Source organism: Atheta coriaria, unplaced genomic scaffold (genome assembly GCF_025399875.1).
Source record: "Atheta coriaria isolate IRGN ID8LTWV9N9 unplaced genomic scaffold, Caltech_Dcor_3.1 hic_scaffold_4_pilon, whole genome shotgun sequence".
Lineage (NCBI taxonomy): Eukaryota > Metazoa > Arthropoda > Insecta > Coleoptera > Staphylinidae > Dalotia > Dalotia coriaria.
In genome coordinates, this window is record NW_027045446.1 from 1617454 (window position 1) to 1642001 (window position 24548).

General features: G+C 38.0%; 4 protein-coding genes across 4 annotated transcripts; 2 read left to right on the top strand and 2 right to left on the bottom strand.

Moving 5' to 3' along the window:
• Positions 1-1131: 1131 nt before the first annotated feature.
• LOC135790653 (uncharacterized) lies at positions 1132-3377 on the bottom strand. The gene is made up of 4 exons (XM_065300930.1): positions 3139-3377; positions 2851-3071; positions 1367-1480; positions 1132-1282 (listed from the first exon to the last, which is right to left on the bottom strand). The coding sequence occupies exons 1-4, from the start codon at positions 3265-3267 to the stop codon at positions 1132-1134; spliced, it is 615 nt and encodes a 204-aa protein (XP_065157002.1). The 5' UTR covers positions 3268-3377.
• Positions 3378-7156: 3779 nt separating this feature from the next.
• Positions 7157-12136, top strand: LOC135790785 (organic cation transporter protein-like). Its single transcript, XM_065301060.1, has 8 exons — positions 7157-8202; positions 8268-8374; positions 8437-9200; positions 9260-9441; positions 9543-9695; positions 10573-10698; positions 10753-11662; positions 11731-12136. Exons 1-8 carry the CDS (start codon positions 7774-7776, stop codon positions 12081-12083), a joined length of 3024 nt encoding a protein of 1007 aa, XP_065157132.1. The 5' UTR covers positions 7157-7773; the 3' UTR covers positions 12084-12136.
• A 2060-nt stretch (positions 12137-14196) lies between these two features.
• LOC135790884 (organic cation transporter protein-like) lies at positions 14197-16919 on the top strand. The gene is made up of 7 exons (XM_065301170.1): positions 14197-14700; positions 14759-14978; positions 15053-15159; positions 15401-15555; positions 15618-16232; positions 16295-16476; positions 16534-16919. Exons 1-7 carry the CDS (start codon positions 14558-14560, stop codon positions 16702-16704), a joined length of 1593 nt encoding a protein of 530 aa, XP_065157242.1. The 5' UTR covers positions 14197-14557; the 3' UTR covers positions 16705-16919.
• Positions 16920-17687: 768 nt separating this feature from the next.
• Positions 17688-19107, bottom strand: LOC135790786 (odorant receptor 67a-like). Its single transcript, XM_065301061.1, has 5 exons — positions 19071-19107; positions 18423-19017; positions 18166-18364; positions 17955-18110; positions 17688-17717 (listed from the first exon to the last, which is right to left on the bottom strand). Exons 1-5 carry the CDS (start codon positions 19105-19107, stop codon positions 17688-17690), a joined length of 1017 nt encoding a protein of 338 aa, XP_065157133.1.
• Positions 19108-24548: the final 5441 nt, after the last annotated feature.

Genomic DNA, 24548 nt, shown 5'->3' on the forward strand with positions numbered 1-24548 from the left:
TCCTCTTTCGCACAACAAAAAAAAATTCAACTAGAAAAAGGTCAATTTGTCGGCATTGTCTTGGCATATTGTTTGTTTTGTCATGTGTTGTTGTGCTGCATAGGTGCAAACGAATAATAAATTGGCCAATTCAAGGCGTGTGTGCGGGCGCACGCCGCCCCCCGGTCCGAACGCATTGTGTGCGTCACCACCGGCGAACAATGCACGCCAATTTGCTCGTTTGCGCTGCCCCGCCGCCGCCGCAGCCACGCCGAGGATAATCATAATGACATTAATGACAGGCGCGCCGCACGCACAATGAATCGCCGCCGCTGCTGCCGCCATCGGTATATTGCGCATTATTATGTCAAATACGCTTATTACCGCGCCATTGAGCTCCACTGCTAATTTCAGACATTGACAAAACGTCACTAATCACGTTAAAAACCATAACAAACTAAATCGATATTGATTTTATCATAATATGAGAGAAAAAACACCTGTTATCCATCGCTAAAGTAAACAACATTTAATGTCTTACAATCAATCTCCTCTAGGAGAACTAGGATCAACCAGGGTTGAATTTAGTAGTTTTGGTCACATCAATAACCTCAATTTGGAAGCCCATTCCCAAAACCAATAATTTAGCATTAAAGTACTAAACAATACCGGAAATACTCATTGAATAAATACCCGTCCATTAAACAAACACAAACTTTCAAGTATGAGATTATCCTTGGTGGATTCACGATTTTCGAAGCTTGATACCTGCGGTGAGTGAATTATAGCTGCAGCATTCTCCACACGATGATTTAAGTACTTGATTAATCAAAATGAATCATGAATTCATTGTAACCCAATGGTAATGGCGTCCAGCTGTCCGAAATCGAACTGCTTGTTATATTCATGCAGGCTATTGATTAGTTTAACGTAATTAACGTTAATTGCTAAGTTATATCGCATGGGCCGATGTTTGCATACAAGGCAAACAGAGTGGTTGACCCGCTGGAGAATACCAGGCGATTGATAAACTCATTTTATTCTATCTCAATGTAAACACGTTAAAAGTAGTGTTTGTTTGTTGGTGGGTTTTAGTTGTAAAGTTTGCCGGTAATAACGAATGCATAGCATTGAATTGACCCCGGCGATCCCTTAATTATCCAGCACGGACAGCGTGTCGAGTAAGTTTGCGCCCGCAGGACAACCCGGATAGACGGAAACGCAATCGACGCCGAATTCGCCAGCGCGTTGAGCATCCACGTACACATCGTTGTCTTCATTCCCATTCGTGTCTATAGATGGCCTGCAAAGCGTGTAAAGCGAACAGCTTGTTTATTCCTCAAGGGATTTGAAATATAAACACATGTTACTTGTTACTTGGACTTACGTTAAGGCTATGTGCATTAATTCACCAAATAATCCATTTGATGAATGTTTCAGAGAGTGCATGGCGTTATCACAGATTGAGCGAAGGACACAGGAAGTTCCATCGGTGCCATTACTGAAAAGGAAAAATATTGGTTACTAGCTTTAACCCGCGGCTTCGTTCGCGAATATCTAAAATAATGAAGTTGTTTGTACGCGTCTGCAGTCACAGAAGAAGTAACAATGAAGTAGAATGGCGGGAAGTTTAAAATGGCTGAAAGTATAGTCTATGGAAGTATAGTGTACAGTCTCCATAGTGTAGTCAATTGGATTTGATGTTGACGTAGCTGTCGGTAATACAGTGTGATAATACAGTGTGATGGTACTATAGTACTTAGGTTTGAGCTTCATTGCTGGAACGCTAGATGGCGTTAAAGTAGTCAAATAGCCAAATGCAGAGGTATTATTGGCTTAACTATTTCTTTATTTTATTTAAAAAATAATTTTTTTTATTAAATAAAAAGTAGCCTATAACCATTCGGGGACTACTAAGAATATGTGTACAAATTTTCATGATGATCGGTTAAGTAGTTTTTGCGTGAAAGTGTAACAAACATCAGGACTTTCGCACTTATAATATTAGTAGGGACGTGAGGTTATGTTTTTAATTAGATTTTGAAATGTTGTGAATGCACGTATGCACCTCGATCATTAACACATTCGAGTGCGCACGCGTGGGTTGCCTGCCGAAAAACGAAATTGATTGCAGAACGCGTTCGAACGTAAATGCTAGATTCCTCGTTCGGTGGGTTTTGTGGATGTTTGACTGTTTGTACGCTGAATGCACGCGTGAATGCTGTCGAATGCGAAATGAATCGAACCACCCGCGGCGTTCCAGCCGCCTCTTCCTCTTCCTCTACATACTCGCGTAGAGAGGAGATGGATGTTGGCGGTGAGCGGTGCCGCCGAGGTTCGCTTTAAATCAGGACTCTCATTACTCACGAACATTAGCGCAATATTCGATTCCGGGCGTTTCAAACATTCCCCCGAACTATTACAATATTGCAAAATATTCGAATCAAAAATTTACGCTTTCCAAAAAGTTGGAAATTATTTTGTCCAAAGTTAAATTTACTTCTTTTTTCGCTTTTCTTTTTTCTCGCTTTCTGTTTGGAAGTTCTTGCGGTAGCATCGTAAATCAGCGTCCGGTCGATAAGTCTCCTACTCCACCCTAGGTTGAACCCAGTGGCACCTCAGTGCAACCAACTGACTAGTCATTAAACGCAGATACCCAAAGACTCAAAGTCAACTGGAACTTACAACGCGGAATTCTCTTTACTTCATTCTCTCTCAGTTGTGATTTAATCAAATTGCAGACATCTGCAACATCCTCTAGAGATAATACAGTGAATGCATTTTGTAAGACCTCTAATGTGACATTTTCGTTGGGAAGTTGAAGATTGTAAGTGGCTGGTTGAGAGATTACGAAAATGAAATTTGTCACACCTGCTCATGGCAGCCGCGAGGCCCATGTAGAACAAACTTCTGTCGCTCACTTTCGCGGAGTCTTCGTGACGTCTCTCGCGTGACTTGGCGATTATAGGCGGGAAGGGTTTCTCCAATTGGGCGATGTCTGCGGGCAAAGCGTATTGAAACTGGAAATTCATACCTAACGCCATCGATTGTCGAATGCCCAATTTGGTTGGAATACCAAGCCCGACAATCAGCTACAATACAACACATGCTTTTGTAATTAGCATTATGACCTCGAATGGAATCCAAATTGATAAATACCTTGAAAGTACCCCCACCCACTGGGTATATCAAATGACGTTTTGTTCTATTTTTACTAGTAGATGTAGAATTTCTAACAAAAAACACTAAAAGACTCAGAATTAAAACAAAAATTAAATTTTTAAACATTTTATTAAACTGAACAACTTCTGTGAAGAACTAAAGAAAACTAGTTGGGTTTTTGACTTGTTGAACTCAGTAGACCTGTGAATTGTTTACTTTTTACTTAGTGTAATTAGCAGATGTGACAGTTAGGTATATTTATGTAATATGAACATTCTGTAGTTATATTCTGACGGTTTTATGAGCATTTTATTGCCTGTTTGTGTGTAGCAATAAAATTCAAATGTGGTTGAACATCGAACAAGAAGCGAACACGATCGCGACACGAATCGGCTCACACCCGGCGCGCGCGCCAACATTTCACAACCGAATGGAATTATCAATTAGGCGTTTAATAATACCGGCACTTTGCCGACACGCCGACGCATTATGATTTCAATTGCTTGTCACGTTCAGCAAAACAATTCCGCGCTCGCATTCATCGTCATAATTACAGAATTACACTCGTAAATATCACAATTAAGTAATTGTAGAAATTACGATCGTAATTGATGGAATTAGACGCAGATGTAGAATAAATTTTTTTCACGATAAATTTATAGAATTTGCGTAGATAAGACCTTTCAAAATCTTCTTCAGAGGTTTTTGCTAACATCTTTAAGGCGATCAATTTGATTTGAGCTACGGCTTCGTTTTGCTGACACTTTTGCTCCTGATTGCTCCACGTGTGCCCCCATTTGCACACGCACTTGAAACCGCCGAGCGTGTTCAGACAGGCTTCGCCACGATGCACGTCGCACTTGTGTTCACCTCGCAGACATTCGTCGACGTCCACACAAATGCCATAACTGGAATCCCACACGTAGCCGACCTGCGGACACGTGCAGCTCACATTCCAATGGTTTAATATCCCCGAAGTAAAGTCCAGGTTCTCACTTCGATTCATAACGCATTGTCTTTGTTCTGCGGGAGATGCAGAATAGCAAGGATTGGATTTCGGCATCTCCCAACAACTGCTTAAATTATCCACGTGTTTCTCATAACAGCAAACATCCGGACAAAAACTATATTGGGCACAAGAGAAAGGTTCATCGTCATTTGCTCGAGGGTCATGATTCCGAGGTTGTTTTGATTCCCCTAAACAATTGGAGAAATTATCACAGTTTTCTGAGATGTGCCTGAGGTGTTCCACTTCGTTCATTGTATACCAACACATGAAATACGCAGCAGTGGTCCGCCATTGAAACCGTTCAAGTGGTCCTTGGAAGGGATCAGCTAAGATGTCATCGCGCCGCTTCAGCTTCTGGCATTCTGCCTCGACCATATCAATACGATCACGATCTACGTCCATCCGCCATCGTTGCTCTTGAATCACAACGGACGTGTCGTCTCCTCGACGCAGGTCTGCTCCTTGCGCACGCTTCCAAAGGTACTTGACGCATGCAAGGAAAGATTCATCGCAAAACTTATGCACCTCCCAGTGTAGACTCCGAAGTGCGGGTCGGGGATATTCACGGTGGTAGGTGCGGGGTGCTAATGTGCCGTTCGACTCATATCTACGATCGTACTCGTTGAACTTGTGTGCGCGCAGATAGTATGCGATGTCTTTTATGGCTTCCTCTATCCATTCCTGCCCACCCACATCTCCTCCATCTCCTTGTGTGTTGGTTTTATTCATCGCATCTGCATTCGTGATGCTGGTAGTTGTCATATTCGTCACTTCCGGTTTGGTATCGCGAAGAATCCGCGCGTCCTGCACGGGTAGATCATCGCGTATTTGGACCTTTTCGGGAGTGGCACCCAAAAGGAAAATATCGTCGTTATAGTCGTCGTTATACTGGTCGTTAGACGTCCCTTTTGAGGGTGCAAGCACAAACACCTCCAGCAATAGTACTAGTATCAATGGGATCAATGGCTTGCTCATTTTGTGGCTTCTGAACTTTTTGGACCAACTTGGGTAATATCGTAATTGGTTGTCAGTGCCAGTGTCAGTGTAGTTGTCATTGTCAGCAATTGTGTTTGCATATTGGGGAACTTCTACTGGGGAGACCACAAGATGGAAGCAGACTGCAATTTAGTCTAAAGAGGGAAGAGCTTTGGTTCGCTATGACCACTGAGGCGATGGCAACATTTGTTGCGCCTTATCTAACAGCGCCATCTGCACTTGTACTAATCTTTGACGACGCGAACGGTTAATCGACCATCGTTGCCAATGCCCTCAACCATCCCAAGACCCTCCTGCATTCAGAGGTCGTTATCGTAACGACGAAACGATTCCAAACTAAAGACGCCATATGTAAAACGAGAAGGCTTCGATTTTCGTGGGAGTAACTCAAGTCTGCGATTGAATTGAATTTAGAAAAATGCAAAGTTGGGTAGTGGGTATCTGGTATCAAGTATCTGGTAACAATAGTAACAGTCTAAGGGGCATTGTGGAATGGATGTTTATAGTCGTGTTTGATGGTCTTTTTCAAACTTGAATACTAACCTAGTAGTAAAATACAGTGTGCTGGAAAGTCGCCAGCAGTTGATTGCGGGCGTTGTTCAGGGATGCACAGCAACGCAAAGAGATAAAGAATTAGCTCTGTATCCACCCTCTCCTCTACTCTCACTCTGCTGGCTGCAAAACCGCAACGCTCCAGGTAACGGGAGCTAACTGCCACTAAAGTGTCTCATCTACAATTCCCTCTGATAAATCGAGTCGCAATAAATCCGCCCTTTTGATTCGAATCTATCGACCGCCACACTCGAATACCCGCACTCTAATGAAGTATTTGCATGCATCGGCGATTTTTTTCGTTTTAACTTTTAAACCTGAGTCAATGAGTCTGTAGTTGAGGCTGGAGAGAAAAAATAAGAAGGTGGTTGGGAGAAGCGAAGTTAATGCGCTGGGCGCGTTGGGCGACGCGAACGGTTGCGACGTTTTAATGAATACCCGCCCGATGGCCGCCTGGGACACGGACACGGGGAGCACACAACTTGCCCTCCGGCAACTTTGTCTCGCGACAGGTTACATTACCGACGTTCTTCTCACACCGCAGAGACTTTTATCGATATCCCATTCACTTTGCGTCAACTCCGTTAAATTAGATCAGATGCATTCAGACTTCAAACAGACCTGCTCTACGTAAACAGGGTTTAGGAGACGCGGGGACTGTGAGTTGATTACCTTAGACACATTTCGAGAAAACGATGCACTCACTTTGATCTGCCAAAGATTGCATTTCGGGTGATTTGGCTTTGAGCAACTACATCAATACAAACTATATACAACTACAGAAGAGGGGGAATCTAGTCAAACCAGTCTTGCACTCCCATCTACTTTCTAAAAGTAGAAACTGTAGTAGCTGTGTCCTCAACGAACATCAACTTCTATAACTCAAGCATAGATGGCGAATTTGTTAGGTATAAAGCTTTCTGTATTAAAATCAATACTAAAACTTGGACTAAAGGTGGCGTAACTAATATAAAATCAAGTAGTTTTAGTTACCATGGAAACAAGTTGTTACAAATCAATATTCTCCCATTATTTTACACATTTTTACTCTTGAATAAACCTGAATTAAAATGCAGTGCGCTGATTCGGAGGATTATCTCAAAACATCGACGTATTATCAAACTTGTGAGCTCCCCAAGCGTTTTGAATATCCCTCATGGTTTCATGGGTACGGAGCGCATCGGAAGCCACCCCTTCACCCCTTTTACCGCACTACGTCTAGCGATTATGGACGGTGAGTCATCCCTACACTAAATTCGTTTCTGAATGCTTTGAATTAATTATTTTTGTTTCGGGCAGTAACCCTCCGACTGTTCATACAGCACCAACGTGTTTCTACCCGAAGAATCAAGAATTCTCTTCATTCTTAGCCAAAACTGGAATGTACCGTAACTATTCACTAAATACCGGATTAGATCCACAAATTGTCTAATCATTTTTTTTGAAATATGACTGATAACACTCGTGATAATAAAATTCAAGTTCATTACAACGTGTTTTTTTCCGCCATTATCAAGATAAGATAATGTTTGAACTAAATGCATTTAAAATGTAATAATTACGCCAATTCGCAGCCGGATTTAACTGGAAACTCAAATTTGCAACTCTGCAAAGTTATAATCGAAGTTTAGCGTAAGCCACATTGCAAATAAATGCAATTATCGAATCATTCCCGCACGTGACCTGAATGTTTTGTAATAATTAGACTGATAACATTCCAACACATTCTGCGTGCCTTTGTGCGCGTCGCGCATGTTTTGAGCGTGTCGCTATATTTAATGAGCAAGTTAAGTGACCACAATAACAAAAACACCAAAAGTGAGATGACTATTTTCATCTCAAGTACAATTCTCAGCAGCTCAATGCTGCTTACTCGTGTTTGTCGCCTTGAAAGTGACATGAAACAATCGCTACTGGCTGATTTATCAATGAACATCGGAATGTGTACAAATCACAATGGACTCACAATCTGATAAGCTTCCATCTCCAATACCAAGTTGAATTCCAACTCAGATTAATTAATCATTGTGTGTTCAGATGTCTCAGTGAATCACGTCGTGAAAAAATGTGCTAAAATGGGTGATATTCCAGAAAAAGAAAAACTTCAGATTCTCAATGAAGAACAGAGTGATGTGGTTGACCTGGACGCGTTGTTAGTGCATTTGGGACAATTCGGAAAGTTTCAAAAACGTAATTTTTTCCTCATATCACTCATTGTTATCTATGCTGCATTCCCTTTTGGATATGTGTTCACCACGAGGAAATCAGAGTATAGATGTTTTATTGATGGATGTGATGATATCGAATCCCCTGTATATGAAACTTCATGGATGACTGCCGCTATACCTAATAGTACTATTGATCCAACCAAACCGGAACATTGTCATCGTTATCCATTGGGCCAAAATGTTTTTGGATGTAATCGAGACGCTTTTGTACAAACCGAGAAGATCCCATGTGAGAATTTTGTTTTTTTGAATGCTGATGCCACAATTGAGAAAGACGTAAGTGCTGATATTAAGTTTTGAATTAGTTTAATTAAGACCAATTAATTCGGTTGGAATTGCAGTTCAACGTCACGTGCGATGAGAATATACTTAAGTTAACAATGGTGGGAACTTTGGATAATCTCGGGGAGTTGTTTTTTCTGCCTTTATCTGGATTCATATCAGATAGGTACCAAAATTTTCCAAAACTCTTAAAAACACGTTTTTAAATATTAAATAATAAAATTTTAGATTTGGGAGAAGAACCACAATGATCCTTGGAGTCCTCGCTGGTACCTTCTGTGCCTTATTCAAATCCTTTGCTGTTTCCTACACCATGTTCCTCATGTTTGAAATTTTTGAAACTTTTCTAAGTTGTGGAGTATACAGCGCCGCCTATATCCTAGCTGTGGAATTAGTCCCTCCTGAAAAACGTGTCCTGGCTAGCACTGTAATATCCTGTGCTTTTGCAACAGGGGAAGCCATCTTGGGTTTGGTAGCATGGCTCACCGGATCATGGCGTACCATGTTACAAATCCTCTATGTCCCTGGAGTGTTTTTCATCTTCTACTTTTGGATAGTTAATGAATCAGTCAGATGGAACTTATCCAGAGGTGATACCAAAGCAGCAAAACGTACCTTGTTACATGTAGCAAGTGTAAACCGTACCACCATACCGGAAGACACTATCAGAAGACTAGGGATTCAAAAAAGTGATGATAACAAAAAGAGGGAATCATTCTGGACTGTTTTTACTTCTACTAAATTAAGCATAAGATTGCTGGTGTGTTCATTGGTATGGATATGCTGCGTGTTTGTTTACTATGGATTCACGTTACACGCAGTTGCCATTTCCGGGAATCTGTACTTCAACTTTATCGCGGTGACCTTCATCGAAATCCCAGCGTATTTCGTCTCGTATTTTACGCTGGATGTGTTTGGACGTAAAAAATCTCTCTGTTCTTCGTTAATTTTGGGAGGTCTGGCTAGTTTTGCATTTATATTCGTACCGGAAGGTTAGTATAAGATACTAAATTTAGTAAATTTACCAAAAAAGTTATTTGATTATTTTTAGCAAGCACAACCTTGAGACTGTTACTATTCCTGGTTGGAAAGTTCAGCGCGACAGTGGCATTCACAGCTTTATACATGTTTACAACCGAATTGTTTCCCACCTCTGTAAGACATCAATTACTATCCACATGCTCGACTTTCGGACGAATTGGATCAATGATTGCACCACAAATACCTCTGCTGGTATGTTCATTAACCACAAATACAAAAACAAACTTATAAAACTTACTAGACATTTATTACAACTATGTTATTCCTGTTTGTTTGTTATTTGTTATTTTCAGGCTCAAATACTACCATCACTGCCAATGATACTATTCGGAGTCATGGCGACTATAGCCGGAATACTTTCGCTGACATTCCCGGAAACGTTGAATACCCGTCTGCCGGATACAATTCACGAGGCTGAAAACATCCAACTTCAAACAGAATACGCTTAATTTTTTATTATCTTTCACTAATTGAACGGTTGTTTCCATGATGTAAATATTGTATCATGACGATGAGTGTAAATTAGTTTTAATTAACACCAATGTTAAATGTTAATGTTAATGCCAGCTTTTTTCAAGTTTAACGAACCACGCTGTTTTATTAATAACTGCCATCTGGGCGGGATTCATCTGCGCCTGCCAAAAAAACATTTTTTTTCTCTCGCCAAGGAAAAGTCGCTTCAGTCGCAATCCGCTCGTAAACTAATCAGTATTTGTACACTGCTTATCGTAACACGCTCTTGAATTTTATAATTACAATTTAAATAAAGAGTAATCGCACAAATTGTGGGTTCATTCTGTGTTTGGTGCTTTGGTGTCTAACATTCCTACAAATACATTTAATATAGAAAAAAAACGTGACAGTTGAACTGTTAAAACGGTTAAACAATGATTTAAACACGTGTCAGTATAAATTTTCATTGTTTTTGCGCTTGTAATAAACAGTTAAATAGTTTATATAAAGGAAGTGATTTGAATAGTTTCACTTTGTGTTGGTCAACATGACTGTCGAAACCTACGATATAAATGAGCTTTTGCCCAAGTTGAGTAGTTTTGGAAAATATCAGAAAAGAAATTTTTTCTTGATTTCCCTGGCGATTGTTTATTCCGCTGTTCAGTATAGTTATGTCTTCAGTACAAGAAGTACAAAACATCGGTAAGTGCCTCATCATCAATCAAACCAATTTTAATTTTTAAAAATTTTAAATTTTAAAAATTTCAGGTGTTATATTGAAGAATGTGATGATGATCTTCAGGTCCCTTTAGCCTATAACCAATCATGGCTGAAATATGCCATACCAGGTGATGGATCTACCTTTAAAAGTGTCAGAGATATGCCCCTGTAGATAATGATCATTCCTGTGGACCCAGGTCCTTTAATACTTCTGATATTCAAAAGTGTGATAGACTGGTAACTGATGGTAGTGACCTGACCACAATTGAACATGAGGTAATACCTTTTTCATCACTTTTTTGGGTTTTATTAATTCTGATGGTATTCCAGTTTAAATTAACCTGTGAAGATAACTTATGGAAGCTGACAGCTTTGGGTTCCTTGGATGAAATTGCAGAAGTATTATTTGCTCCTTTTGTTGGATACTTTTCTGATCGCCTGGGTCGTAAATGGGTCCTGATCTATTCTCTAGTATTAAGTGGGATCTGTGGTGTGGTCAAATCCCTTTCACCTTCTTATGTGGTCTTTGCTATAATGGAGTTTGTCACTGCTTGCTTCACAAGTGGGATCTATGGATCTGGGTTTATCCTTGGTGTGGAACTCCTGGCTGCTGAACAAAGAGTGTTTGGAAGTACCTTGATTGCTATAGTCTTTCCATTTGGGGAGATTCTACTAGGTCTAGGTGCTTGGTTTTCTCCATCATGGAGAGTGATGTTGAGTGTGCTCTATGCCCCTGGGGTCCTGTTCATGTGTTACTTCTGGTTGATGGATGACTCTTTAAGATTCCTCCTGGCTAATGGAAAGAATAAAAGGGCACGTAGGTTGATCAAACGTATAGCACGTGTAAATAAACTTAAAATCTCAGCGGATATCAAATTGGACAACACTGCACCTCCAACTAGTAATACAGGTATAGAGGTGGTACCCAAAGAAGAGGAGGATGATGATACGCAACGTGAGACCTTCTTTCAAGTATGTCAGTATCCATCCCTGGTGTTGAGGGTACTCAATTGTTCATTCAGTTGGATCAGTTGCACCTTTATCTATTATGGTCTTACTGTTTACTCTGTATCTCTTACTGGGAACATCTACTTGAACTTTATCATCATGGCCGTTATAGAACTACCAGGTTATGTGGTGTGTTACTATATGCTGGACTCTGTTGGAAGGAGGTTTACTTTGGTGGGATCTTTGATTGTCAGTGGAGTTGCTTGTTTATCCTGTGCTTTTATTCCTCAAGGTAGGTCTTGGGTCACCTCTATAACCTCTTTAGGTATACCTTCTAATAACAAACTTTGTTTCCTTTAGAATATTGGATTGTCCAGTTGATACTTCCAATCATAGGAAAACTAGCTGCAACCATGGCATTCAAGACCATCTATATTTATACTGCAGAGATGTTCCCTACAACTTTGAGGCATACCTTCTTAGCATTCTGTTCTATGTTTGGAAGAGCAGGTTCTATAGCAGCACCTCAACTTCCTTTACTAGCAACTGTCTCACCACTTCTACCTCCATTACTTTTTGGGATTTTGGGATTGATTGCTGGTATGTTAGCTTTCTTCTTTCCGGAAACAGCAGGTTGTAAACTACCAGACACCATGGCGGAATCACTAAATATAGGTAAAATAAACGACATCGAAATGAATAAAAAAATGTAATTCCATTGTTCATCATGATAATTTATTAAAATATATTATTTTACTAATAAAAATTTATTTTCAATAAATTTACATCTTACGTCCTCTTATGTTGGGTTATAAAAGTGAAAGTATTGATTTTTCAAGACTATTCTACAGTTTATTCTATAAAATTAAAACCTTTAGATATTGTACAATAGGCGGCGTTGGCAGTACTAAAATGTGAATAAAACCGGTCGTAAACAAATGAAATTGCTCCAGCGCCATTGTACGGAACTTTCGCAATGAATTAATTTGAAATGGTAATGCACTCTCGTTCCGCGCAATTACCGCCGCTGCGACGTGGGCAATTATTCACGATTTAAGTGAGTTAAACGCGCATTTTTCCAACGGTTGCAAACAAATTCCAACCTTAAATTACCACTTAATGCTCCGCTGGTAAATCTTCACCGCTCGCGAAGATAGAAAACTTTAGCACACGAATGTATCTTCGCTTTTTTTATTGCCCTAGATTTATTCGAAATCTTTTTTGTTTTGTTTGATTGAGTTGCGTCGTGGAATGAAACGAAGCGCAACGAAATAAAATCGAATTAATATGAACGATGATAATATTTTTCAAGGATCGAAACTCGGTGGAGAGTTTTTTTCTCGTTGGCCATTAATCTTCTCCGGAACAATGGCTCGCAACCGGATTATTATCCTGCGCGTTTCCAACGTTTTGCACCTATATAGAAAATTATTTCACATTTTAAAAATTAAGTTTTTACGACATTTTTACGACACAAAAAATATAAATATAAATTATTACAAATGTATAATGTGATACATGAGCAGGATAATTATCTGCTTAATACGACATTACAACGTATGTGTCTGGCTTGGACCCGACCTTGATTAATCAAATTAAGCAGACTAGTTCGGATTTACTCGCAATTTACATTCGACCATTCGAACTCACATTCACACATACACACGCACAGAATGTGTGGCGTGGCATATTCAGCGATTAAATGCGCATTTCGAAACCGTAATTAAATTGATGCGCGGTGCGGAAATCAAACACAATGTGTTTAAAGACTCACGGAATGAAAGCCATTGACTCTAACAATCATAACATAAATAATAAACTAAAAATAAAATAATGTCATAATATTTTGACTTCTTTGACGGAAATATACAGGATATTAAAAAACTCAAAAAATTTAAACTAAAATAATAAAATTTATTAAATTATATATAATAGTGCAGTAATAGTATTTTTTATCTCTTTAATTATGTCAAGCAAATGTTGATATAAAATTATACAGAGTGTTTCCTAATTTAATTTAAATTTTTAATGTTTCCAATGTTAATTTGCGTTGTTTCACAATATGTAACAATAGAAAAATTAGCATACTGTCGATTTTAAGCCGCCGGCTGGAATATATTACTGTCGAAATTCCTCACACGTGTATGACTTGTACACACTGCGTGTAAGAATACACTACTCAACAAAACAAAAAAAAGGTAAAATCAACACAATTCGTACACGATAACTATCGTTGTGGTTACAAATTGTTACATTTCGCAGTAGCGATAAAATTTGATGACGAATCGTAAAACTCCTAATCTCTATTTAATGTCTGCGTGTTATTTACAAAATTACCTTTTTTACGCAAGCAAAATTTCCGTTGTTAAAAAAATTAATTTAACATTTTCTGTAACACTCGGTAGATCCAAGTGAAAAACCGGACCGACAATAAATACGAACGCGACCCGTCTATATTTAAACGGCCACGCGGGAGGGTTATCGCGATAAATGTTGTACTTGCTTGTACAGCATGTACACCAGCGTAGATTATGCATGCACATATTCGTGCATACAGGGGTAGTGGTAAAGTGGAAGCAGATAATAGCACGCCGAGTGAAATTCAAGCCTCGACCACGGGCTATATATAGTCACTTATCAGTTCAACACGCTTTTTTTAAACTGCATTCATTAATAATCACAAAATTTTCATGGTTTACTGCAGTATGAACACACTGTATATTCTGTGTGCCCAAAGTCGGCATAAAAATATTGTTTCCAGCAATGCTACAACGCCGCGACGTACGTCAGGTCGTCAGGCTTTAGTTATACTTTAGTTGCCAGTCAATTGTCGAGTGCGTACGACTACGGATCGTTTTTTTATACTGTCTACACAACAGTAATTGTTTAAACTATAAACTAAACAATTTTTGAAAAATTCATTTTAATTTTATTTAAGTTTGCTTGTTTTACTTGGTTTTTGTTTGAGTGGGTGTGTGTGTTGATTACTTTTTGCTAATTTTTTTGGAAAGTGTGAAATTGTGACGTCACTTGACATCAACATCTTTCTGTTTGTTCTTTGTTGCTATATAAATTCGCGCGCGATTAAACATCATCACCACGTGTAGGCATCGCGCGAGGAAAATTTCGCATCACATTCAAAACCTGACCTGACCACGCAAGGTAAAGTTGTTGCTTGTTTCGCAAAATGGATTTAGACAAAATCTTATTAGACATTGGAGGTCTCGGCAAGTATCAGATAAAGCGGTACGCTCTTCTGTGCTTGGTACTAATTTTCGCCACCTTTCCAACACTCAGCTACGTTTTTACAGCTAGGGATGTCGATTATCGGTAAGTTTAAACTAAAAATTTTTTTTTTATTTTTCCAAATTTTTTTTGGAATTTTTAGATGTTATATTGATGGCTGTGATTTGCCAAATACAATACCAAATTACAATGCTTCCTGGGTGCAGTATTCTGTACCTTACAAAAATGGCCTACCCAGTAAGTGCCAAAGGTATCAACGCACGGATACCCGCTGTAATGGTTGGGCCTTCAACCGGAACCAAACTGTCGGATGTGATCGATTTGTTTATCGGAACAAAGATGATTCTACAATAGCCACAGATGTATGTTAAAAATTTTTCTCAAAAATTTTAAAAAATTAAAAAAAAAAAAATTTTTTTTTTTTCTAAAATTTTAGTTCAATATAGTTTGTGAGGAGAACCTATGGAAGTTAACCATAGTTGGTTCGATAAACAACATTGGTTTTCTACTTGGCCTGCCATTATCAGGTTTTATTTCCGATAGGTATGTAAATGTTGTTAGCGTGTTCAAGTACAGGAATATATTAGCACTTATAAATTGCATCATTTTTGGCGGCTGTATAAATTTAATCTCTTGATCAAATATTTGCACGATCAATATTTGGTTCGGTGTAGGTAATTACAAAACAAGATTCCCTCATCTTGGAAACTTACAATTCTTGACACATGGCGCCCCTGGTAATCTATATTTAGATAAGTAACTTATTTGTTTTTTACGTTTTTAGATACGGTCGGAAAACGCTAATGTTGTTTGCGATATTGTTTAGCACGATAATGGGTATAACAAAATCGCTAAGTCCAAACTATTTGTTTTTCGTGACGTTTGAGTTTCTGGACATGATGCTCGGAGCTGGTCTCTACACAGCCGCATACATTCTAGGTAAACAATAGATATTTTAGCCCTGCTCTGGGACTAAACTGCATTCTTTCTGGATAATTTAGGAATGGAACTGCTCGTGCCTGAGTATAGAGTAATGGGGAGCACGATCATGTCGAGCGCGTTCGCGCTGGGCGAAGCGTTGATCGGTGTGACGGCCTGGTTCGTACCCTGGAGGATATTTTTACGCATTCTATACATACCGGGTGTACTCTTTGTATCATGCTATTGGCTTACAGATGAGTCTGTCAGATGGATGATATCCAACGATCGCAACGAGGAAGCTGCCTGTGCGTTGAAGAAAATCGCCGCACAAAATGGCCGTCGATTAGATGAAGCTGTGGTCAAACGGTTGCATCTTGAAGGAATTGGTGGGCCGGAACACCATCATCATACGGATACATTTTTGGAAGCGCTGAGGTCACCTGCATTACTTATACGTCTTGCAAATTGTTCACTGGCGTGGATCAGCTGCACGTTTGTGTATTACGGGCTAACGATGCATTCAGTAGGCATTTCAGGAAATGTCTATGTCAACTTCATAGCTGTCTCTCTTATAGAGATCCCTGCGTATGTGCTAGCGAACGTGTTGCTGAATAAGTTAGGAAGGAGGGCTACGTTGGCGGCGTCGTTCATGACCAGTGGGTTGGCCTGTGTTGGGTTTGTCTTCATTCCAGAATGTATTACCTTTACTCCCTGAAACTCCCCAAGGAATTTCCCAACTGACATTTTATGATTTCAGCTGATGGCACTCTGAGGTTAATCGTGTTCCTATTGGGCAAGTTTTCAGCGACTGTTTCCTATGCTACCATTTACTTGTATACCACTGAGATGTTCCCGACCAGTTTGAGGCATACCTTCATGTCGACCTGTTCTATGTTCGGAAGGATTGGTTCCATCATTGCTCCGCAAGTTCCTATATTGGTAATATATCAGGATATACAGGGGAAATAGAAAATTTATAAAAAAAATTAATTTCAGGCGCAGATTTCTCAATCACTTCCTCTGTTCTTATTTGCATCAATGGCGGGGACTTCCGGGTTGCTTTCGTTATTCTTCCCGGAAACTTTGAACGTAAAACTGCCGGATACAATCGTGGATGCTGTGAATATGGGACGACAGGAGAATAATAATAAAATGCTCAAAGCGTAACCAAAATTTAAAAAAACCAAGAGATTTTTTTCGCAATATTTGCGATGATTTTTACAAAACTAGTTTATATTACTCTTAATTTAAAAAAGTTTTAACTAGTTTGTAGTGCAACGTGTATAATGCTCATATTATATGTTATCCGGATAAAGTAGTGGCATCTGCACTTCTTTTTTGTATTTATTTGTTGATTATATTAAAGATTTATCAAAAATTAATCAGTTTTTATTACAAAATACCTTTAGCAGAAAAATCCAGTAGGGTTAAAGACAGGAAGACAGAAAGAATGTCGGTAAATAAGCAGCGTGCGCGCCGCAAAAGAGACTCGAGTAGCATGAGAATTTATAGGGTCGTAACTATAAGCAAAACACTATAACAGATTCGCCGGGCTCGTAATAAAAAAGCGCGAGCAAGATGAGCCGGAATAAGCATCACATACGCACACCTTCCCCCCAACGACATTCCAGAGCCCCCTGTGGTAACATCCAGGGTTATTTTAGGGTGTCTCCCGAAGGGCTCGTATAAGTCACGGATAGTTGTCACACGACAGCTTCACGCGTACACAGTTTATAAACTCAGTTCGTAAAAGCGGAAAACCGGAAATGGGTCGAAATCGACGAGATTTTAATGACGGCACTTTTATTTCTAATAAAAAATAAGCAACTCAATTTTTTTTTACTATTTCACGTCATATACTGAAGAAATAATTATAAAAAAAATGTTTTGCAACTGAAAATATTTATATAGTAATGTATAAAATGAGATAAGTAGAGCGTTAAAAACATGCGCTTAATACCTGTTAACTCTGGCGGGTTGGGTATAACACGTGCCCGAATATGACGACGTAATGGCCGCCGTAATACAGAGCGTGGCGTGCTGAATTTAAATTACGTCGTCATCGCGACACAATTCACGTCTGCGCTGCAATTTGCGATTGCGCACGTAGCACATGCGAATATTGCAAACAAACTCACACAAGTGGAACCCTATTCCCTTCCTCTCCCCATACCCACCCACTACAAATAATAAACAAAATATTTAATATAGTTAATATTAATTTCATACAACTCGACGAATTTCAAGTCAACAACCAAACTAGCAGCGGAAATTCTGAATTCACTTCGACTTCATATTAATTAACATCGTCAGATACGAGTATGCTGAACTAATAACCTAAAATATACATGTGAGGTTATGTATGTGGCTCACAAGTAGTCTAATTATTAATAATTGAGTTACGGCGAACTACTTACCGCTAGGAATGTATTAAACGATAAGTTTTTGATATTGGACGCGTTGAGGAATTGAGGTTTCTGTGACCGCATGATGACCATGAAGAGGTCCTTTTGAAAGGATACTTTGTATTCATACCATTTGATGGCGTAAGCTGTTTCTGCTACAGCAATACTCTGAAAAACATCAGGGTATGTTTTAGGAGGTACCAGGTGAGGAAAAGGGACCTACCTCATCCATTAATACTTGTCCTCCAAAGTTTACTAAAAGGAGCATGGCTATCCATCCAAGGAGATGGAGACCAAAACGGATACGATCAGTGAAGCCTACTATTAACAGGACAAAACCAAGGAGACTGATGGCAAATGATGGTACCACTATAAACATGGTCATTTGGGTTCCGAAGGCTTCGTTGACATCTTCACAAAGTCTTCAGGATCAAATTAACATGAATTTAAAAAATGCTTTAAAAGAGGTTAAAGTCTCACCTGATGATTGCACTGTGGTAATGGATACTCCTATGTAAAAGTTTCTGATCCCCATTGTTATCATCAATACTCAACATGAGTTTCCTCAGTTCCCGATAATGGTAAACACATTGCATGACCACTGAACAGATCAACATGGTCAAGGTAACAAACAGACAAGTCACACAGAATATCAAATAAATCTGATGGAAGTAGCTAACTGCCCAGATCACCTTCAAGACCTTCTCATTCATGTACATTGAAAAAGGTATGCGTACCCTACATGCCAACCCACATGGTATACCATATTTGATCATACTAGGAGTTAGGTTATTTCTACAGTCCCTTAAAGCTGATGGTAGGATAGGCATCAAGGAGTATGATATGGTACCAATTGTAGAATACATTAAGAGAAATTTGGTAAACCAAGTTGCTTTTCTGTCTACTTCTATGATTTCATCAATGGGTCTGAAGAACTTCATGCGTTCAACTGTTGCGAGGACTTTGACCATGAGATCTCCGTTTGATAAGCAACAGACTCCTAGGTAGTGGTAACCTGCGTGACAACAGACTGCGAGGACAGGTTCCAGGAGTTCTATAGTTTTAGATTCATCTTCTAAAAATTATCAAAAAGGTTTTAAAATGATCTGGGGTGGTGTGGGGACTTACCTATTAGTAAAGCAATCACATCATACATCAAGGGCATTGTTGTGGGTAACAGGGACCAACAAAAGAAGAAGCGTCGGAATCTTTTCCAAAATTTTCCAAAAATGTTTAGTTTTGAATCATCTGTATCTTCTTCAGGCCAGAGGAAGAACCCTTTAAGGATTCTTTTCTGAACCTTTGCAAATTCATACTGATCAACTTCTTCCATGTTTAAAACTTGACTAAAGAAACACTTTCATTTTAAAAGTATTTATAGACTTAGAAATCCTGTCAATTTGAGATATCCTGTCATTATCTCATCAAAACCAGACAAAAAGAATATTTCATCAAAAAAACTCTTCCCATCAAACAAATATTCTTATATCTTGAAATTTAATACTGTTTTCATCCACTTGTCTTAACCATCTCTTCAAATCAATGTTTATCGTCTAATTCTAACTCTAGACCTATTATATTTGTCTTTATAAAGTCTGTAAGTCAAATAAAAGTTTTCTAAGAAGAGATTTTCCTAATATGACGTATATTAAGCGGTTTTTTCTCGTCTATTTGTTTTTGTTTAGGTGCGCACAGCACGAAATGAATATTTTAGTAGGTATCAACCGACCGAAGTGGAAATATTATGTAAACATGTCAGTTACGTCTGTCTTACTTGTACCGTCGCACTGAGCTTCGCAGACGTAGCTACAAATGAAATATTCTCTTTCGCAATTGCAAAAGTCACTTTCAACCAAATGAATAAAATCAATTTTTGGGGAGTTAAATCCTATCAGTTACAGAAAATTATTCAACTCGCATATTGTGCTTTGCACCATCTGGGATTTATATTTTATAAACGTACATTCAATCAATTAATGAGTAAAATCTCCGAAATTCTAAAATTACGAGTATTACCATGGCAGGATGTATTTTATGTGAGCACGTCCATACTAATTAAAATCGTGCATGCTGAGTCCAACTAGAGATAATCATTCGAGTTCCATGAAATTTTTTTTTTGAAAAATCAATGCGAAATGATCAAAAAACAGCAAAGCTTTGAGAAAAAAAAGTTGTCTGCTCCACGCAGCGGGTGCGTGTGTTTTGTACACGACGCTATAATGAATAACAATCCGCTTGTTCGTTTTGGAGTTTCGGTCAACCCAACACCACCCCCAAGCCACCCCCAGTGGCACTATGTGCTGTCGTGGCCTGTCCTGCTCTGTAGCCGAATATTGGATTTTCTGCAAAGGCATAAAGCCGCGACGCGTACAAAAATGTCCGCACAAAAGACACCACAAAGTCATTTATCAATGTTTTTAAATCGCGGATTATGCTTTCGTTCTGCGTGAAATTCTCATTTGTATAGATTTGGGCATTTGCTGCGCTTTTTTGCGTTTTGCAACTTGCAAAAACAACACGTCTGCAACTTTAAAAAAGCATGTGACGCTAAAAAATATGATTTAAGCTCCGCCCATTAGACTTAAGTCATGTGGGCGGAGCATACGGAGCTTTTTTTAACGTTTTCTCAATAACCGAAGCGTATAACTGGTTATAATTGTGATGAATGTAATCATCATGCATGTGAAAATCTACGAGCTCGTTGAAAAATTGTTAAAAACGTTTCCAATAGCTATGCGAACCCTTATGCTTACGACCAACTTTAAACACTTTATTTGTAGAGTTAGTGGAGTAGCGAGTTTAGCGGAGTGAAAAATTTTAGTTTTTTGCTTGGCATTTTTTTAATTTTACAAATATTGTAAAACTGTTTTTCGCATAACATGCGAGATTAAATTCTCTTTCATATGATATATTTTCCAATATTGTGCATATAATATTTTTGGAGATATTCTTATGTTTACTACCAACTTTAAACACTTTATTTGTAGAGTTAGTGGAGTAGCGACTCTAGCGGCGTGAAAAATTTTATTTTTTTGCTTGGCATTTTTTTAATTCTACAAATATTTTAAAACTGTTTTTAGCATAACATGCGAGATTAAATTCTCTTTAATATGATATATTTTCCAATATTGTGCAATTAATATTTTTGGAGATATTCTTATATTTACTACCAACTTTAAACACTTCATTTGTAGAGTTAGTTTTTAGCGACTCTAGCGACGTGAAAAATTTTAGTTTTTTGCTTGGCATTTATTCAATTTTTCAAATATTTTAAAACTGTTTTTAGCATAACATGCGAGATTAAATTCTCTTTAATATGATATATTTTCCAATATTGTGCAATTAATATTTTTGGAGATATTCTTATGTTTACTACCAACTTTAAACACTTTATTTGTAGAGTTAGTTTTTAGCGACTCTAGCGGCGTAAAAATTTTAGTTTTTGTTTGGCATTTTTAATTTTACAAATATTGTAAAACTGTTTTTAGCATGACATGCGAGATTAAATTCTCTTTTATTTGATATATTTATCAATATTGTGCAATTAATATTTTCGGAGAAATAAGAACAGAGACGAAAGTTTCCATCTACAAGGCAGTAGTCAGGCCCATATTTACATACTCGGCAGAAACGCGTGCAGAGACGACAACCACACAGAGATTGCTCACCACCGCGGAAATGAGGACACTAAGAAACATAGATGGCAAAACACTGCTCGACCGGATAAAGAACGAAGACATCAGAAGAGCGTGCAACAACATAGAAGACATAACACAATTTGCAAAAGACGCAAAATCGAGTGGAACGAACACATAGAACGGATGGACGAAACCAGAATAGTCCGAATAGCCAGGGACAAATCGCCAAGGGGAAAGCGATCCCTGGGAAGCGAAAGAGATGGAGCGACCACCTAAACCCTGTCTGAAGTAGGAACAGGCAATATGCCTACAAAAGAAGAAGAAGAAGAAGAAGAAGAATATTTTCGGAAATATTCTTAGGTTTACTACCAACTTTAAACACTTTATTTGTAGAGTTAGTTTTTAGCGACTCTAGCGGCGTGAAAAATTTTAGTTTTTTGCTTGGCATTTTTTCAAATATTTTAAAACTATTTTTTGCCTTTTGCAACTTGCAAAAACAACACGTCTGCAACTTTTTTACCCTTAAAAAAGCATGTGACGCAAAAAAATATGATTTAAGCTCCGCCCATTAGACTTAAGTCATGTGGGCGGAGCATACGGATCTTTTTTTAACATTTTTTAACGTTTTCTCAATAACCGAAGCGTATAACTGGTTATAATTGTGATGAATGTAATCATCATGCATGTGAAAATCTACCAGCTCGTTGAAAAATCGTTAAAAACGTTTCCAATAGCTACGCGAACCGAACCGCAGGTAACGAGCGCGACCTCACATCGGGCAACAACCAAAAATCGAAAAAAAGCTCGCCGCATGTGTGTGTTCGCAGGCATGAAAACCCCACGCAATAAAGCGAAAACTCGCACTCATTGAGCTTTTTTTATTAACTGGTGTTTCCTCGCCGGTGGTAATTAGCTCGATTCAAAATCTCGTGATTGAATCCATGCGTGCCAGATGGCTTTCGTATAAATAGACGTTTAATGATGCGTTTTATTGGACCGCTCTCGACGCTCGACAGATCCCAGTCGCTGTTTTGTTCCATGTTTTACTCGCTTTAAAACGCATTTATAATAAATTAAAATAAAAACAATTTTTCCCCAAAAAATTTCTAATTATTTGGATGAGTTGGATGAGTACCAGGTAAAAATTGAGAGCTCCTGAAAGCTTCTTGGACGAGTTGACGTGAATTATTTTTAAAACCAGTGCGCTCATCAATCAAGCCCCGGCGACAATTAAAACCTCGCCGAGACATCGGATCAGAAAGGCAATCATTTCGACATGAAAGAAGTCTAGTTGTCGTTTTGAATTACGCGGTTATTAATGATCGTGGATTATAGTCAAACAATTTAAAAATGACCAATCAAGAACACATTTTCCCGCGCTCGAGCTCGCCAGACGCGCCGGTAGACGTAAGACGCAAGAAAGGAAAACTAATTAAAGCGTTAAACGGCTGTTACTCATTTAATAACTCAATTAACGTATGATGCGCGCGCGGCACGTAATTAAACTGAAGGGTCATGACAGCGTGAAACGCAAGGGCATTAGACACGCAATCATACAACCGTACAAGCGAGTTGGGAACAAAGTACGCCCTACGTGTTTCATACGCTTATATTACATATATGTAGCCTTAACTTTTACCCTTATGCTTACGACCAACTTTAAACACTTTATTTGTAGAATTAGTGGAGTAGTGAGTTAAGCGGAGTGAAAAATTTTAGTTTTTTGCTTGGCATTTTTACAATTTTGCAAATATTTTAAAACTGTTTTTATCAAAATATGTGTAATTAAATTCTCTTTAAAATGATATATTCATCCATATTGTGCAATTAATATTTTCGGAGATATTCTAATATTTACTACCAGATTTTAACACTTTATTTGCAGAGTTATTTGAGTTTAGCGGAGTGAAAAATTTTAGTTTATTGCTTGGCATTTTTTCAATTTTACAAATATTTTAAAACTGTTTTTAGCATAGCATGCGAGATTAAATTCTCTATAATATGATATATTTTCCAACATTGTGCAATTAATATTTTTGGAGATATTCTTATATTTACTACCCACTTTAAACACTTTATTTGTAGAGTTAATTTTTAGCAACTCTAGCGACGTGAAAAATTTTAGTTTCTTGCTTGGCATTTCTATAATGTTGTAAATATTTTAATACTTATTTCACCAAAATATGCGTGATTAAATTCTGTTTAATATGATATACATATCAATATTGTGCAATTAATATTTTCGGAGATATTTGAATTCTTACAAAAGCTTTAAAAACTTTATTCGTTTTTTTGTTGCGAGTCTTGCAAAATGAAAAATTGTAGTTTTTTATTTGGAATTTCAACAATTTTAAAAATATTGTAACTCACTTTTTACTAGAAGATGCGTAAATAAATTCTTTTTAATTTGATATATCTACCAATATTGTGCTTTTATTATTTTCGAAGATATTCTTATGTTTACAACCAACCTTAAACACTTTATTTGGTGAGTTAATTTTTTAGCAATTTCAGCCGCGTGAAAAATTATTGTTTTTTGCTTGGCATTTTTATAATTTTGCAAATATTTTAAAACTGTTTTCAGCATAACATTCGTGATTAAATTCTCTTCAATATGATATATCTATTAATATTGTGCCAATAATATTTTTGGAGATATTTAATGTTTTGTTCGAAAATTTTACGCAAAAAAATGAATAAAATTAAAAATAACATAAAACTGATTTCCAATTTAATTTTTATTGTTTTTCCAATAATAATCAAAACAGAGTTATGCCCTAATGTAAAATATCAATACACTCATCATAGGTAAGCATTATAACCGCATAAATCATTACAGCTTTTGAAGCCCAGTAATTTATTAGCAGAGAGTGGCATTAATTTAACTGCAATTTAATCAGTTCCAGCCGGGGCGGCGCGTATGCAACATTCATAATATAAACCATAAAATTTATGAATAATTCAGCGG